General features: G+C 41.9%; 1 protein-coding gene across 1 annotated transcript; it reads left to right on the forward strand.

Moving 5' to 3' along the window:
• Positions 1-869: 869 nt before the first annotated feature.
• On the forward strand, positions 870-15,277 carry LOC124053067 (ubiquitin carboxyl-terminal hydrolase 31-like). Its single transcript, XM_046378032.1, has 16 exons — positions 870-2,371; positions 5,539-5,676; positions 5,894-5,982; positions 6,429-6,521; positions 6,786-6,921; positions 7,271-7,421; positions 7,657-7,837; positions 7,923-8,034; positions 8,130-8,224; positions 8,867-8,944; positions 9,128-9,257; positions 9,560-9,679; positions 9,775-10,000; positions 10,119-10,277; positions 10,382-10,534; positions 10,636-15,277. The coding sequence occupies exons 1-16, from the start codon at positions 1,835-1,837 to the stop codon at positions 12,177-12,179; spliced, it is 3,942 nt and encodes a 1,313-aa protein (XP_046233988.1). The 5' UTR covers positions 870-1,834; the 3' UTR covers positions 12,180-15,277.
• Positions 15,278-18,133: the final 2,856 nt, after the last annotated feature.

Here is an 18,133-nt window from a genome sequence, read left to right on the forward strand (position 1 = left end):
ATTAAGTTGAATATCCTTGGGTTTTAGACTGTTGGGTTTTAGACTGTTGGTCAGATGAAACCAATTTGAAGATGTCGACTTTGACTATAGGTAACAGTGATGGCTGTTATAATATTATCAGTGCACAGAGTGATGATGAAAATACACAATATATACAAAAGTATTCCCTCTTTACGATTGGGTCAAGGTGTGGTGTGGGGCTGTTTTTCAGGGTTTGGGCTCGGCTCCTTACTCCCAGTGAAGGGAAATCTTAATGCTTCAGCATACCAAGACATTTTGGACAATGCTAATGCGTCCAACTTTGTAGCATGAGTTTGTTGAAGGCCCTGTTGAAGGACCACACAAATGCTTTACTGCGTGAGTGGGCAGAAATTCCCACAGAAACACTCCAAAATCTTGTGGAAAGCCTTCCCAGAAGAGAGGAAGCTGTTATAGCTGCAAAGCTGTGTGTGTATTTAGAATACAATGTCATTAAAGTACCTGCTGGTGTAATGGTCAGGTGCCCCAACACTTTTGTCCATATGGTGTAAGTTATAGTTACAGCACCAAATAGGTGGGATGTATAAATTCCCAACAGATTTGAAGCTAATCAACATATGAATTAGTTGCAGCTCATATTTAAAGTCTTTTGCACAAATTTCTTGTGTGTTTACAGTTTATACTGTGTGTTTATATTATTGTCATACTCACGGTATTATCCCGTCTCGTAAGTGTCTTGTAGGTTTAAAATAGTTCCTCCGGGTTTTTTTAGACACCCCCCCCCACACATACACACACACAAAACAGAGAGAATTACTCCTCTGATTTTTATGTTAATGATGTGATAACCCAACTGGCGCTCGTCAGTGTCCAGCGCCGGGGATGGGGGATCATCCAGCATCACATGGCGCTCTACCTGCTCTCCCTCAACATGGACCAGCGCTCGGCCCTGACGTCAGCCGTTACCGCCCTGCCTGCAGTGTCGGTGCCTACAGATGATGATGGAGACGGGAGAAGCGGCCTCCCAGAGAATCCCATCCGGCGGAGAATTTAAGGCGAGCGGAGAGTGAGACAAGCAGCCTGTTAGAAAAAGGAAATAAAAAACTTTTGGGACAGGGGAGAATCTAAACCTGCAGCTCTCACGTCTGGCGCACGAAGAGATGCTCAACGGCGGCCAAACGCGAGGGAGCGGCGGGCTGTGCCGTTCCGCTCGGGGTGTTCCTCAGTTTGTCGGAGCTCCTGCCCAGAGTTCTCACACCGTGGAGGCGATTTAGGGAAGGCGTCCCCTAAATATCACCAGGCCGTGTAGCTCTCTACGTGGACCTGATGACCGGAGGTGAAGGAATACCTTTAATAGGGTGGAGCTGCGGTTTCTTTAATAAATGATGAGAAATTCCGCTCGACACTCTCAGATTAATTGAGGAAAGGTGGATTTGATTATAGGCTACATTGTGTCCACTGATACCCAACCACGGCGCCTTGCTTTTGTGTCCTAACAACGACACAGGTGATGTTATGTCACCGGACAGACCGCTAGAGATGATGGCTGCTGGCTGGTGCGGGACTACCCCGAGCGTTCATGTAAATCGCCCTGAAAGAGGCTCTCCGAGGAGGCTGTTTACGCAATCCGATGCGGTGTTGCAAGTGGGATGATTTGATGCTGCTGTCTCCATATGATCCCCCAGAACTGCCAGGCCTTTATATTTCTGTGAAATATGCCCAGGCCTTGGGTAGAACAACATAAAGTGGAGGAGCTGTCAGTGGATTTAGGGATGAGGCGATGCCATGAAAAAAAAGGGGGGGCTCCTTTCTGGAATTGAAGCATAAAAAGGCTGGGGAAGCCATTAGAGTGACCATGTCGACAGTTGTCAGTAATAAGGAGAAGAAATCCTTCAGTAAAAAACTCTTCCGCAGGAGCTCGGTCCGCTCCGTGGGGAGCTTTATGAACAGAGTTCTCCGGACTCTGTCGACTCTGTCTCATTTCGGTACCGACGAGCAGGCCACCGAGGACGAGAAGGACGACGCAACTTCGATCCCGACCACCACCGGGGGGTCACTCCCGTCTGACGACAGCGACTGTGGGGGTTTCCCATTTGGGGACAAAGTGCCAGGTGTTGCCGGACTCAAGAACCACGGCAACACCTGCTTCATGAACGCTATCTTGCAGTGCCTGAGCAACACTGAGCTCTTTGCTGAGTACCTGGCTTTGGAGCAGTTCAGAGTCGGCGAGACGACCGGCAGCAGCAACGACAAGGCCAAGTCCAACGGGGTGCTGGTGCTGAAGAAGGGGAACCAGCAGCAGGAGGCGGGGGAGGTTACCGAGCAGCTGTCCGGTCTGGTTCGGGCTCTGTGGACCTTCGAGTACACCCCTCAGCACAGCAGAGACTTCAAGGTAAGCTGTGCGCCATGCAGGGGTCCAGGGTCTCAGAGCTGGTTGATCTGGATCAAAAGTAGGCAACAAAGACATAAAATATACATATATTTATATTTTGGGTTTTAGTCCATACTGACCTAGATCCATTTACATGAGAAGAATAAAGTTTCCATTTACCTTTAATGTCCCTGATCTCTATTAATACTCAGAGAGGAATTTGTAACAAACTGAAATATCAGGTGAGAATTTCTGTTTGCCATCAGGAGCCTTGTGTGAAAATGCTATTTTTGTTTGTATGTATTTTTTTATTTTGTTTCCTGAGTGATTATCTTATGTCTGATTTTTAAAATAAGAGTAAAGTCACAAAAAGAGTAGTTACTGCTGGCCTTACGGGGTAAACAGCAGCACCTCAGGGTTAATGGCTCACTTTTTCTGTGTTCTCTCACCACTGACACCTAGAACACCAAAAGCAGATGCTTTGGCCTCACTTGTGAGTGCAACAATATGAGTTTGAGTCTACCTGTTATTATGAAATCCCTTCATTTGTTAGACAGAGTTAGCTGCAGTGATGTGCTCCGGCCTCAGCAACACGGGCTCGGGAGCAGTATGTAGCCTACTTCTTGTCAGGCTGTTCTCTGATGCAAAATTTATTTTATTCTGTATTGTATATGTGAAAAAACAAGGTTATGTCTGAATCAGATGCCATTCAGCTCACAGTTATGAAGTTTATGTAATATCTGCACTTATAGTCAGCCCTTTTGAAGGAGGATAAATCCTGACAAAACAGACCGAGTCAGTGTTCCTGGACTATTATTTCTCACTTCTTTCTTTCAGTGGGTCAGCCTAGTCTTAGATTTGAGCTGTAATAAAACTCTCAAAAGTTTTTTTTTGTTTTTTTTAAACTCCTCTATTGTCTGCCCCACACCTCGTTCGCTTTTTCATCTTTTCATCTCATAAACCTTTGTCCCAGTACTGAAAAGTTTGCCTGTCACAATCACAAAGGTTTGTTCTTTCGCCGCAGAAATACTTTATTTTGTGGGTCTTTTTTTTTCTCTCCCTACGATAACCTATTTTGTTCTTTCAAAAGCTCAAAATAAATAGAGGGACTAAACTGAACAGGGCCACACAGCGCATTGCTTATTCTTGACAGTGTTACTATTTCTGTGCATTTTTTCTTTTCTACTTTGGTTGCCAGCCAGAGTACAAACTGTCTGATTGGATATAGATTATTCTCTTCAGAGTGAGAGGCCTTGAATATGTTTAACTCAGTAGGGAAATGAAGTGCTAACTCAGACCATCAGGCACTTTGGTAAAGAATATATGTGAAATTTAGTATTTATGTCAAACTAAGAATCCTGTCAGTATATCCAAAAACTGATGGCGATTTATTTTGGTGGTATCATCCCAAACTGTCGCTTGTTAATAGCGTCTATCTTTTTTTGTTTTTGAGTACACACAGTAGAAATGTTAGAACCTTTCTCTCCAAATATCACAGTAAGTGTAGTATTTGTATGGCGTAAACAAAACAGGAAGAAATTAGGCTTTTCTCTCCAACCTTAAATGCAGCCAAATGAGCGTCTGCAGAACATACTGTTTCTGTGGTTATATACATTAGAGCTCAGCTCGCTCGTGTGACGTTTTGTGTCTCTTGTCTCAGACCACAATCTGAGCCTAAACTGAGAGCACTTAAAGATCATTACGAAGGCATCCTTAATGATAACACGGGGGAATTTTCCAATGTGTTTTAGAGTCAGTTTCACTCTCAGAAGCAATTGGTTTGAGGATTGTGTTGCTGTACACCACCCAGCCTGCCCAAGAGCTACGATCTGCAAACTCTCATAAATGATAACAGGAGACATTCACCATTTGTGAAGAGTGATGCTTGAATTGACAAAGTGACTGATGGTAAAACAAATCCCACAAATGGTGGTAGCCTGTAAACAACACAAGGTAAATAAAGTCAATGACTGATAGAATATTTAAACAAAATCGTAGGGATATTGGATGATACATTTCACGCAATTAGTTTTTTAGTAATTAATATATACATACATACCATACAGTACATTTCAGAATATCAACCTGTATTTACAAGGGCGTCAGATAGAAAAGTTAGCAACTTTTTGATCATCCTCCTCTCAAATGATCTGCATGAGACAAAAGCCATCGTTTCTCTGTGGGGAGGTTTCATTGTGATAATGGTGTACAGTATTTCCTTTATGTGAATGCGTGACATTTCACTGCCTGTCACATTTGTAAATTCAAGCATCCCCATCCCGGATGTTGAGCCAAAACACACACATACATGCCCACAAAAAAGCATATTAACTATAAAACATTTAAGTTCTCATAGAAACTTCAAGACAGTCATGTATTTGGATATCAGCTTCTACAGGCTTTAAAAGGACCTAAACTGCCAACCAATTCCAAGAAAGAAAATATTATCCCATTAGAAACATGCTGCCTTATTGTTTTGTAATATAAGGACTTGACTTGTCTTTCTGTTAGCTAGTCTCTCACCCATGAGTAGGTGCACACTTCCTTCTGCACAGTAATAGGGAACGGACATAGTTCCTACATGAAACTGCCCACAACAAGGTCTGTGGATCATCGTGATTAACCAGGTCATGGTTTCGGGAAAGAGGAAGAATACATAATCTGCATTTCACTTTCATCAACAGACATTTTCTTAAAGAGGAGCTCTGTGGCCACAGAAGGAAGGAGAGCTTTTTATTTGTACAAAATGCTGCCGCTGCCGTGGTAATGGCTTCAAAATGAGGAAGAACGTCCCATGGGACCAGCTGGGAAAGCGCACAGTGCACGGTGCCCTCATATCTTTGACCTTGTGTGACATTTGATAGCCAGCGGAGGTGACTTTACAGCTGCCAGCCTCGATGGCTCTGTAGAGCACACACTGTTGTCATCTCCTATAGCTAACTGTCAGTGAGGTTAAGCTGTCGATTTTCAGCCTGTGTTCTGGTTTTAAAAAGCTTCCCTGTGCCTGCATCCCACCATCACCCACACCTCTGCTGACCTTTAGGATTGTGCTGATCATGAACATTCTGGCCAAACATACTGAATATTTTATGAAGAGGCAATGGTCTCTGAAAAGAAATGGTACTGAATGTTTTAGGAGCAAGTCCACTTAAACCATTATTTGTTTGTCCCGCTGTCCTGTCCTGCAGAATGTGGTGTCCAAGAGCGCCCTTCAGTTCAAGGGTAACTCCCAGCATGATGCCCAGGAATTCCTCCTCTGGTTGCTGGATAGAGTTCATGAAGACCTCAACCATATTGCCCACCCAGACATCAGAGCCCCCAGGAAGGTAAACAGCAACTTAGAACACAGTTAGATGTCAGATTTAGATTATTTTATGTTGGAAATTAAATCAGTGTTTTTATGATGCAAAGTTACCCCACCTGATCAATATTGTAATAAAGCAGACTTTGCAATAAACCGGTACTAATGGTGACTGTTATTTAACATACATTATATTATACTTCTCTGCCAAATCCTTGTTCACTGTTTACTTACTTTTCCAGCCTCCTGTAGAAGAAGAAAATGCCCCAGAAGGATCTCCACTACCAGCACCTGGCTCTTTTGTGCAGGAGTTGTTTCAGGCACAATACAGGTGAGATATTCAACTTCTATCAAAAATCTATCTCCTCTAATGGTCTTCAGCGTGGTATATATACTTTTGTTTAATTTGCACGAGGCGTAAAAACGACACGGTTTGGTTTTTTTGGGGCTTGTCATCACTGTGAGTTTGGCAGGCAGGACATAAATCTTGTTTGTACCGATTAAACAAATGAGTTATATAATGTCAACTATCAAGCTTTGAAATTTATGGTAAGATGTTTGAGTACCGGTGGATGGAGCCAGGCCTTTTGTTTTCCCCTTTTCTCCAGCTGACAAAGCTAACCTGCTGCTCATATACTCTACTGTAGTGTGCAGACATGAGAGTGATATCAATTTTCTCATTTAACTTTCTGCAAGAACACGAGACCCTGAGCTATTTCCTTAAAGTGATACTCTATTGCAGCTGCACCTTATTATTCTCATTGTGTCTCTGCGTAGGTCCTCCCTGACTTGTCCTCACTGCCAGAAACAGAGCAACACCTTTGATCCTTTCCTCTGCATCTCACTGCCAATCCCTGTACCTCACACACGGTAAGGTGCCTGTGTATCTAATTTATGAGTAAGACAATTTCTATCAGACTAAAAAAAAAAAAAAAAAAAAAACATCCCTGAATCCAAAAATGCAATGAGACAAGATCCAGTGTGACCACAAAGAGTGTCAAACCAAATCCAGACAAACACAAACAAAGATTTGACAGGAGAAAGCTAAAATTAGAAGATGCTGTCTATTTCTGAAGCGTCAGTCCAGCCATAGTTATGAAACAGCCAATTAATTTCAGTCTGTCTGTGTTGCAGGCCACTCTATGTGACAGTGGTGTACCAAGGAAAGTGCTCCCACTGCATGAGGGTCGGGGTGGCGGTGCCTCTCTCTGGCACCGTATCCAGGCTGAGACAAGCTGTGGCCCAAGAGACTAAGATCCCTGCCCAACAGGTGCTGTCTTATTAGAAACTTCCCTTTTTAAGGCCGTTAGCGTGTCAAAGTGCTATTCTGAGGAAACTGGATGGTGAGGCAATGTTTTCAGTGAGCCATGAGAGAATTTTTTAAAAATTTGTATTTGATTTGTCTTGTGGGATACAAGAATCATCTCTGTTGATTTGAGATTTGAGATTTGAGCACTTCAAAACACATCATCAGTGCTTTTTAAATATCCATATACATAGACTGTATTTTGATATTTGGAAGCACTTGTGTTACTACCTGGTGGATTATGTTTTTCTCTCATTTTCATCAATTGAATGAATTAATGCAAACCACACCCTGCTTTTGATTGTCCGTTCAGATCGTCCTCACTGAAATGTACTATGACGGCTTTCATCGCTCCTTCTGCGACGACGACGACGACCTTGAGATCATTCAGGAGAGCGACTCCATCTTTGCCTTCGAGACACCTGAGCTATTCAGACCAGACCAGATCCGCTCCAAGCGAGGCGGTACGACATCCTGTTTATTCCACAGAAATTAGTTTTGCCATTTGTCTTATTATGCCAGTAGGAGTCGAGATTGGATTAGAAATGGACTAATATTAGATAAGTGCTTTATTCACTGAGCTACTACACACATTGACCAGCATGTTGGATTGACTTTTGAAGCAGATTACAAGTACATTGTTACTTTTTTTTTTTAATTTCTTGTTTTTAACTTTATATTTTGTGTTGTTAATTACAGGAAGCCCACATGCAAATCTCAACCAGAACAACCTGAAGTATGGCACAGATAATAATAGGATATCTACACAAATACAAGAGCCTACAACTCCACCCCAGAGTCCCAATAAAAACAGTGGACAAGCTGAGAAGATTGTCTTGTTGGTGTGTAACAGAGCCTGTGCCGGACAGCAAGGACGCAGGTATTAAACAACACGTAAAGGTAAAGTTTTAAATCGTTGTCCCAAAGATGCAGGTGAAACCATTTTCTTTTTGTGATCCCTGCAGGTTTGGTAATCCGTTCATTCTGTATTTGGAGCGTACGGTAACGTGGGATGTACTTCAAAAAGAGATCTTGGAGAAGATGCGGCATCTTTTGCGCCCTGGAGTCTTTGTGCAGGTACATACTCATGACATCTGCCGGACTCTTTGATTTTAGCGATCTTTTAATTCCGTCTACGTGTTTTTAAATGTCTTCTCCTTGACGGGCTGTAGGTAGGACCCTTCACTTTGCGTGTGGTAGGTGTGGTTGGGATCACGTATCTCTTGCCTCAGGAGGAGCAGCCGCTCTGCCACCCCTCTGTGGAGAGGTAAAGTCACTTATCACCACCAGGGGGGGATGTTACCATACTTGAATAGTCATTATATAAGCCCCACAGTGTGTTCAGTCCACTTCAAATTGATTGAAGAGCTACAGTATGTAGGCCGACCCTTCAGTGGTACTGATGTTAAAATATCTCCTGAGATCTCTAATAGCTTGTCTGGTTTTATAGATTTTCTTCTAAGAATGTGTTGAGCGCTGTGGTTGTTGCATGGATTTTTTTAAATGAGGAGAATGAAGAAACTTTGTGAAGAAACAAACAGAATATAAAGCTGGTTTACCAGAACTTAAATTTTAAATGTCCAGTTATTGTATCTCATCAAGCTTTATGGGCTCAACACACGAGACCATCTAGAATTCAATGTGCAATTTCGGAAGACGTGGTCACCTCCAAAGTCATGATGAGATTATTTTTTTCCCTGATGCTATGTTTGTACTTCTTTTTTTCTTTTTTACATATAAATACACTTACATTCATAGCAGTGGCTTGTGATGACAGTCTACAATTGAAATTGAAATTGAAATTTACTCCTCTGTTCATTCTGTACTATTGTAATACTGCATATGAGTATCAGCTAAATATATATATATAAAATATAATGTGGGGCTCTCTTAATCTAATTTTCAACAGGGCATTCAAGTCTTGCGGTCCTGGAGGGCCGCCTCATGTCAAAATTGTTGTTGAATGGGACAAAGAGACAAAAGACTAGTAAGTGAGACTGAAGCACTGATCATACACACACACACACACACACACTTTATGAAGCTCAGGGAAGATGTGTGATGTCTCCCATCAAAGCTGTGTGTTTGAACACAAAGACGTATAGTATAGTTTTCTTTTGAAAGTCTGTGTGGTACCTCTGTGACTTGTGCTGTGGTCTTCCCTCCACAGCCTGTTCAAAAGGACCGAGGACGAATACATCCCAGATGCTGAAAGTGTGCGTCAAGTAAAGGAGCAACACCAGCAGCCTCAGACCTGCTCTCTAGCCCAGTGCTTTCAGCTGTACACCAAAGAGGAACAGGTAGGCTGAGACATGCCATCATGTAGGCTGCAGTAGTGCTGCGAATACCACTCATGAGATTAAAAAGAGTTTTTGTTATTTGCTTTATTCTTTGCTGGTTGCCAACAATCACTGACAGTTTCCGCTCTTTTTGATCCTTATTTTATAATATTGTGGCATCAATTCAAAATGGCATCAATTCATGCCTTTATTAAAGTAAAACATAAACATGTAAGCAAGTTAAAAAAAACAGGAAGAAAAAAACAAAAAAACAAGAGAACATGGGTTTAGTTGATAACACATTTTTTTCTCATTAACTTTAGCTTGCTCCTGATGATGCATGGCGATGTCCACACTGTAAGCAGCTTCAACAGGGCAGCATCAAGCTCAGTCTGTGGACCCTGCCGGATATCCTCATACTTCACCTGAAACGCTTCAGACAGGTATCATTGTAGACAGTCTTCATATTACTGTGTAGAAACCCGCTTGTAAAGGAACATGCCTTCAATTAAATGCCATAAATGTGTTGCATGATCAGGATGGTGATCGAAGAATGAAGTTGCAGAACATGGTGAAGTTCCCGCTCACAGGCATGGATATGGCACCCCATATGGTGAAGAGGAGCCAGAGTAGTTGGAGTCTCCCCTCCCACTGGTCACCATGGAGACGGCCTTACGGGATGGGCCGTGACCCGGAGGACTACCTTTATGACCTGTATGCAGTGTGTAACCATCACGGCACCATGCAGGGAGGACATTACACAGGTAACAGAGCATCATCAGTGGGCGATAACCAGTGGCCTGTGATTGTTGGAGAACTGATTGTCTTTAATAAAAGCTCTCCAAGATATAAATAATGTTCTATTGTGTTGTGTTTCTCTAGCTCACTGCAAGAACTCCATTGATGGACAGTGGTATTGCTTTGATGACAGCGATGTTCATCCCATATCTGAAGATGATGTCTGCAAGCAGACTGGCTACATCTTGTTTTATCAAAGACGTGCCACAATTCCATCTTGGTCTGCCAACAGTTCTGTGGGAGGTAATTTTTATTGATATTAGCTCCTGCAATCTCTTGAGCAATTTTAACTATCCCTGTATGAAATACATTATACACGTTCGACCACTGTCTGTTTGGGACTTCAGGGTCCACCAGTTCCTCTCTGTGTGAGCACTGGATTAGTCGGCTGATGGGTAGCCGTCCACCCAGCCAAGCCTCATCTGGCTCCTCCAGACGCACCTCACTGGCCTCCCTCTCTGAGTCAGCTGAGTTCGCTGGTGAACGGAGTGAGGATGATGGTGAGAGACTCTTTTAAATACACACTAATTCTGCCTTTTTTTATTGCTTCAAAGGTGACAAGCATGAATATTTTCTTGTTTCTTGTTTTTCTACCATTCAGGCTTATCAAGCCGACCAGTAGTAAGAGGCATGCAACGACAAACATTCTCATCAAGATCTTCCATTGCCAGCCCGCTTGTGCTCAGTGAAAATGGCACTAAACCATCCTGGTCCCACTCTGCTAAACTCCAACTCCGTTCCAACTCACCTTCACGCTTCTCCCTGGAATCTCACTCCTCTTCCCCAACACTGGAGAGGATAGGAGAGGTGGTTGATAGCAAGCTGTCAACCTCCTGTTTTACTGGCTCACCTAAGTCAGAAAAATTATCAGGGGGTAAGTTGTCCCTTGCAGCTTTGGACAGTAATCCAGGCAGTAAGAGGCTGATAGAACACGTTCATTCCAAGTCTGTGACACAAGCAGAGCAGAGGGGCTCCATCCAGGCTGGGGATAACAACAATGCAGTCATTGCTGCTGAGCAAGTCAGTCCTGGACACGGGGCAGCGGCAAGGGAGCTGAAACAAAGAAATGGGGCTTCAGATAACACTGGTGTTAAAAGGACCTCAGCAAAGACCGGGTTAGAAAGTGAAAGGAGCCCCAAGAAGCGTCCTGCCACCTCCTCAACATCATCTAGCTCTCTGTCTCCTGCTTCACCAGCCCTTGATAAGGTACCATCTCGAACACAGACCAAGAATGCAGCATCAACATCAAACCCCAAGGATAAAAGTGATGGACCGCCTAAAACTAGCAAAGCTGCATCCTCACGAACAGCAACCCCCTCCAAGAAAGGGTCATCGCAAACCCCAGAGGTATTACATCCTGACTCTGCCCAGCAGAGGAAGAGTGGTTCTCCAGGACTGCAAAGCTCACACCCTCAGAGAAGGACATCACCGAGAGGGGGAGGCGAGAAAAGCTCAGCCTCAGGAAGGACTAGAGCAGCAGATAGGAGCACTAGCCGTGAATCCTCACGGGCCAGTGTGGTCTCAGAGAGGAAGGTTAATTCTGGAGGCCCTCCCTCCAGGTCGAGTGCTGCAAGTAGAGCAGAGGGCAGGCCGGGCCGTGTTGCAGAGAACAAGGCTGTGGGCCGAAGCTCAAGCAGTAGCTCCTCTATGACAAGCCTGAGATCCTCCAGTGTGGGTGTTTCCACTGCAAACGCAACCCCACCATCAAGAGGACCTCAAAGGAACAGTAAGACAGAAGAGAAAGGTTTGTCCTTTTTTAAAACTGCTCTGAGGCCCAAAGAAACCCGTAAGTCAACTGACAGTGGGAAAGCAGGAGTGGGAGAAGCTAAAGGATGTCTAGAGGATGGAGTTGGGGATGCAGCCAAAGAAGTAGTAACACACGGAGCCACCAAGAAACCCCAGAATGTGGCCTCAGAGGCTCAGACTAATGTGAGCACAGGCAAAGACAAGGAGTCCTCTAAGGGGTCTGCTGCAGCTAAACAATCACTGCTGCCCTCCACGAAGTCCAAGCTTTCTGGAGCAGAAACAACTACCCAGTCCCCTGCCAATACGAAAGACCCTTCAAAGAAAGATCCAGTTAAAAAGACAATACAGTCACGGAAGATCCCCATCAACTCTACACAAACTAGCCAGAGGGCCAAATGACATTATCTTAAAGGCCTGATAACAATCTCTCTAGTGCAGCTCTGAGGTGTTTAACCATCAAACTAGACTAAGTGTCTGACAAACATCTTTAAAGCACTTGTAGCTTTTCAGTGGTTACTGGATACCAGCTGCCATACTGGACACTTACTGTCCACATTGTTAGATAATTATTTAGGAATGGATTTTAACAAAGCACTTTGTATGGATTGCATTGATTTTGAGGAATATTATAATGTATTGTAAATAAGCATGGACTGCACATGTCTTGACATTATTGCCTTGTTCTGTCTGTAGCATAGTCGAGAGAAGTACATCTCAGTAGGAGGTGAAAGTAAAAGTGACTTTGCACAAGATGGATGGCAGATATAATGGTGGAAACTTTTGAGATAACATCAAACATGGACTACTCAGTCACCAAAGGAAGTTTACTGGCAATTTTTAACATGCTGATGCAGTGAAACACTGAATTATTTACAGAAATCTTTATGTACAGCTCTCCTTCAATATTGAGAGCCATATGTCAACCACAAACATCAGTGCCTCAGATAATCAAACTATTTAATCTAAATTGTATAACTGCAGGTGTTGGTAAATTTGTAAATCAATTTTAATATTTATTAAGCACTGAAAATGTAATTTCAAGTAAAACACAATTTAAGCCTATTTAACCTGAACTGCTGTTTACATATGCTCCTTGATGTAGTAATTGTGCGACAGCCTTGAAGAAGTATTTTTGCGAAGCCAAAATCAAGACTGACATTGAGAGGCCGAAGAGAAGTGCAGGAATGAAGCATGTGTCGTTGGTGTTAAATGTCTGGAGACCTCGGTTTGTAATAGTTCTTCAGTGTTTGTGTTTTATTTGCTGGTAATAACCTGTTACCCCTCAGACCTCCTCACCTGTCACCACCTCTGCCCTTCAGCTGCTGATACCAACACTTAAAGAGATAGTTCAGTTTTTTAAGTGGGATTGTACTGTGCCACTTTTCTGTTATCAGTGTATTACCCACTGTGGACAACGGTCGCGAGCACACCTCCAGTTTGGAGAAGTGCTAAGAGTACCAGTGTGTGAAGCTAAGCAACGTACTGCTGAAAAGATTAAATGCATTTTAGCCACCTAGAAAAAGAAATCAATATCAGTTTAATTGTTTGCTATATTTATAATATTTTCAGTGCCTTACGGCACTCTCTGAGTGTGGCAATCTGAAGTAACCCTTTAAGACAGTAACACAAAGCAAACTAATTGATCAAGGCAGCAGTAGACCTTAAACTCCAGTGTTCTGTGAGGTGAAATGACCGTTCATGTTAAAGGAGTTTGGCAGCTTTGAACAAAGCATAGATGGGGTATTAAGGCCGTTTATAGAAAGGCAAAACAATGAAAATATTCCAAATATTGCACACACTTAACCTTACATCGACTTTTTTTTTCTTACTTGGGGCTATTTAAGGTGGCTAAAATAGATTTTGCTTCTTTCCTCCCTTCCACAGCAGTACATTGCTTAGCTTCCTGCAATGGTACTCCTGCTTCTCCTGACCACCACCTACTGCTAATACTCTGACAATGGTACCTCATACAACCCCATGTGAAAAAACCCCCAAACTATCCCTTTAACTGCGGTGCCCACGTTCCTCATGGAGCTCAACTTCTTCAGACTGCCAGACATCTCCAAACATTCCTCTCAGATGAACACAGGGTTAATGTAAAAAGTCACTACGCACACAGGCAACATATTCAAACACAGCTGGGATGCCTTCATTGAAACACCATACATGCACACAGAGCACTATGGTATGTTTGAGTATATATTTGAGTATGTCGTGAGTCAGCCCCTCTTCTGTCTTCACGCGCGACGTCACAGCTTGTGCACATTTTTAGCTCGCATTACAGAGTAGATCAACAATGAGCGCACCGACATAGACTGAGTAAAAGATCACCACTCATGAAGTATATGACAGATGTTGCATGAAGAATTGCTTATGCATGCACTTAACTATGCAAACAGATTCTTGCTAATGCCCACATTGAGTATGTAGACGTGCTACTCTTGGATGTGTATATATTTCTAACTGTATATTTTTCCAAATGCCAGCATCAGAGAGCATGTTACGGCATCCCTTCTTAAAGCTTTGTTTGCACATTTCTTCAAAGTAATATACATTTTGTATGAATGATAAGTATTGCTCATTCACCCCCTCAAAGTAAATCAACTCGGTTGCAAATGAATGTTTTCTGTATTGTATTCATTTGTCTCACTTTTTTCCTCACATTTTCCAACCTGTAACAGCTTTTAACAGGAGACTTTTTTATATGGCTTTGGCAACATAACATTGCTGCAGTTTTAAAAGTTGTGGTACAACTTTCATTTATCATCTGTAATAGTTTGAGATTCAGAGCGAACGTGTTAGAAGTTTTTCCAGATCTTCTGTGAAAGCTGAGAAATTAAAATGACACTGGTCTGAGGACAGTAGTGTTTTACACAAGAACTAATGACAGGCTTATTATATAAATGTATATGTAGGCCTAATGAATATAATTTGATGGGGTAGGTCAAGACGTTTCACGATCAAACTCTGAACTCAACCTTTATGACCAGGCTGTCTTCTGCTTTTGTCTGAAAATAAGTGATGATGTGCAATTTGATATTTTTAATTTGATTCTTGTATAATCAAACCTCAGACCTACAACACACTGATATCTTGATTTCACTGTGAAAGACTGCTCTGGAAGGCATCATTAATGTATTTTGTACCAGTAATTCCGATGAAAACAAATTTCATAGTGGCAGTTGAAATAACACCCATCAGAATTCAGAGATTTACTGAATGTCAGTGTCACAGTCAGGGATGGGTGTTCATCACTAATCCAGGTAGCTGGGCCATGAGCTACTCCATGTAGCTCTCTGGCACACGATGCAGAATAAAAGAAATGATTATCTTGAGTGCCTGGTGGCTACAATGTGTTAATACTGTGCTGTTACATCAATCACATGCAGTATATAAACTGACATATGTGTGTCACATCAACATAAGTGAAAGTCTGACAAAATTAAAGGGAGGTATAAATATAAGAGATTGCTGTGTGGAGTGATTTATTCTACTAAAAGCATGAGAGTGATTGGACTTTGATTGTGTGTGTCGTGTTTTTGAACTGTGAATGCACTGTGTTAATCTTTCATAGGGGGTTGCAGTGTACGTTGGCACTGATTAACTGATTTAGTAATGGAAGCAAAAAGTAAACACAACAAAATAAAATGATGTCATTAAGTAACATTTTGTTGACACATTTGGCTTTGGGTGATTTGCGTTGCATCGGTGGTTTTTGCGTAGTCACCTTTTGGGACATTTCTTTCTACATTTCTAATTTTCTCCACTTGGTGGAGCTCAGTGTTTGCCCAACACAACTCAGCAGACAGAAATAATGAGACGGGGAAATAAAGAAATACTCAGTGTGAATTTGTCCCTGAGAAACGCCCTTCAATGTGAACTTGTGGGATTATGAAGATGTATAGTGTGTCAAATTCAATGCTGCCGGTGAGGGAGATCATATGTTATTAAACTACAGCGCCATCATTTATTTAGAACTGATTCGATTGTGGTTTTATTAGTTTGGCCCAAGGCTGGGCATATTAAGAGTTAATGCTGCCTCTTTGTCTTTCTGTTCTTGTAATTTTGTACAACAGTCAGTGGTTTGGGGAATTACATTTTCACCCTCTCACTTCTCACCTCTGGTGCAGTTTGGGAAGTGATGAAATTTTAAAAATTGCCTGTGGTGTGATGGGGCTACAACACGCTCCTCTTCATAGGCATCGGGATGGCTCCGTGTCACATACTATTTTTCAGAAATTAGCATTTGGTTTTGTATTCTAAAGAAAATGAGAGGGTGATCAATTAACATGCATGTATGAATGTAATTAGAAAATCCACAGACTGCAACCCGGCACAAGATCGTTCTGTAAAGGAGCCAGCCTCCTCTGCTGCTGAAATCAATAATCATTTGCCAGTTGTATCAGTTCCAAGAGAACATCATTAGAGAGACCTCAGTGGAGAATCCAGCAACTTTTATCTGGGTTTACCGCACAAAACCGTGACATTACCCCTCTTGACTCCTAAACATAATGCATCAAGCGTGCTGAAGTAGTTTACATGTTTTCCTTTTGCTACATTAATGTCCTTGATGCATTGTAGAAAGGCAATCTAAAGTTATTGATCATTCCAACCTCACTATCTCCTGTGGCCAAATTCAATCCTTGGTGCTGCAGCTAAGTCTCCATTTTGAAACACTCTGTCCCTGGACAGGAGAGGGTGATGAGCAGGATCTTCATCATTACTTTTCACTTTTTCCTCTGCTCACTGTTTGGATGGTTTAACGTAGTGAATACTGGGGTGTAGGCGAACTGAGGGTGGTCACAATATTATAAACACCACTACACATTATCTTACATAATTTGATGCAATGAACACACACACACCCTGGCATACAGCCAAAAATTACCACAGAGTTGAAATCCTACCTGAATGAAGATCTATAATGTGCAGGTCTCTATGATATTGTGTCCACCCTGTGATATTTTTACATGTTGATATTTTACAGTTGGCTTCCTGTCAACAGAACTTTGCGTCATCTGGAAACACCACAGACAGACGATCCAAAGGACTCTGAGATGTAAAAAAAACACCCTGACATAAAACACACACAAAAAGGTGTGAGACTAGCAGGTAAGTACAAACCTTGAAAAAGCAGGAGGTAGCAGCTGAGATGAAAACTCTTCAAGTCAGATGTGTTGGTATTTATAGATCAGACAGCATTCTGAAGTGCCTTTAGAAGCCAAATTAAATTAACTTACATTAATAAAGACATTTAAAAAAGATTTGATATTTTTCTTTTTAGCTTTTTTTAGAACAAGTGCAAAAGATTGACCATCATGAGATGACATCATTCACTCAATTTCATTCAAGAAAATGAGAAATTTAAAACGTCTTAAAGACTGTGTAACTTCTGAGAGCAGAAACAGCATATTCATTCTCTTACTGAAGAAAATTATTTAAGCATTAAAGGCACCTCATTTTAACACAGTTTCACTGCTGCAGCCTCACTTGGTCTGGTTTGATCAGTAGCTTATGGTGGCTAATGTTAGCAGGCTTTAGATAAATGTTACAGTATACAAGTAGTTACATTTGCAGGCTTTGAACTTTTTGCTACACATACTAGCACTAGATTACTATCAATTCACATCGTTTCAGCACTGAAGATACATTCATTTGCATTGGAAGTCCTGATATTCAACATAATATTTGCACTTTTGTAAACAGTTATTAATTGGAAGTGTGAAGCTAAAGGTAACTTGGGCTGAAGAAAATCAGTGCCTTTTTTTTGTTTGTTTTTTTTTTTGTTTTGTTTTTGTTGTTTGTGTTTCTCAGCAGCTCTGGTTCAGTTGATCACTCCCCAGCTGGTATTTCTAATTACTTTAAAGGATACAGTATCAGCCTACCTGTCCACTTAAATGGCTCAAAATAGCAACCAAGTTTTGGTATCTTTTGGAATCTCCTGATTTCTCTCATTATCTTTCAGTTACTGTTGGTAAAAGTACTTTAAACTCTGAACTCTTAATATTTTCACTTTATCTCTATTCAATTTATCATCTATGGAGAATTTTACCATCATGCCGAGCAACACATAACTTAATCTCTCAGTGCTAGCTTTTTCTTTCTCTCCACTGAATGAAAAACAAATTCAATTATTCACTTGTTTCAGAGCATGTCAATTATTTCTCTTCTCTTGAGTCCAGTGATGCAGCACTTTAGTTCCCTTTTAATTGGAGATGAAAAATCTAGCGAGCCTTGAGTGCAGTCGGAGAGAGAGCTGCTTTTTAGGCAATGCAATATACATGACGTGTCATGTGGGACATCCACGGTTGAATTACGTAACCCCTGAACAGTGAGAGTTGCCTTGAAAACAA

The sequence above is a fragment of the Scatophagus argus genome, chromosome 21 (assembly GCF_020382885.2).
Source record: "Scatophagus argus isolate fScaArg1 chromosome 21, fScaArg1.pri, whole genome shotgun sequence".
Classification (NCBI taxonomy): Eukaryota; Metazoa; Chordata; class Actinopteri; family Scatophagidae; genus Scatophagus; species Scatophagus argus.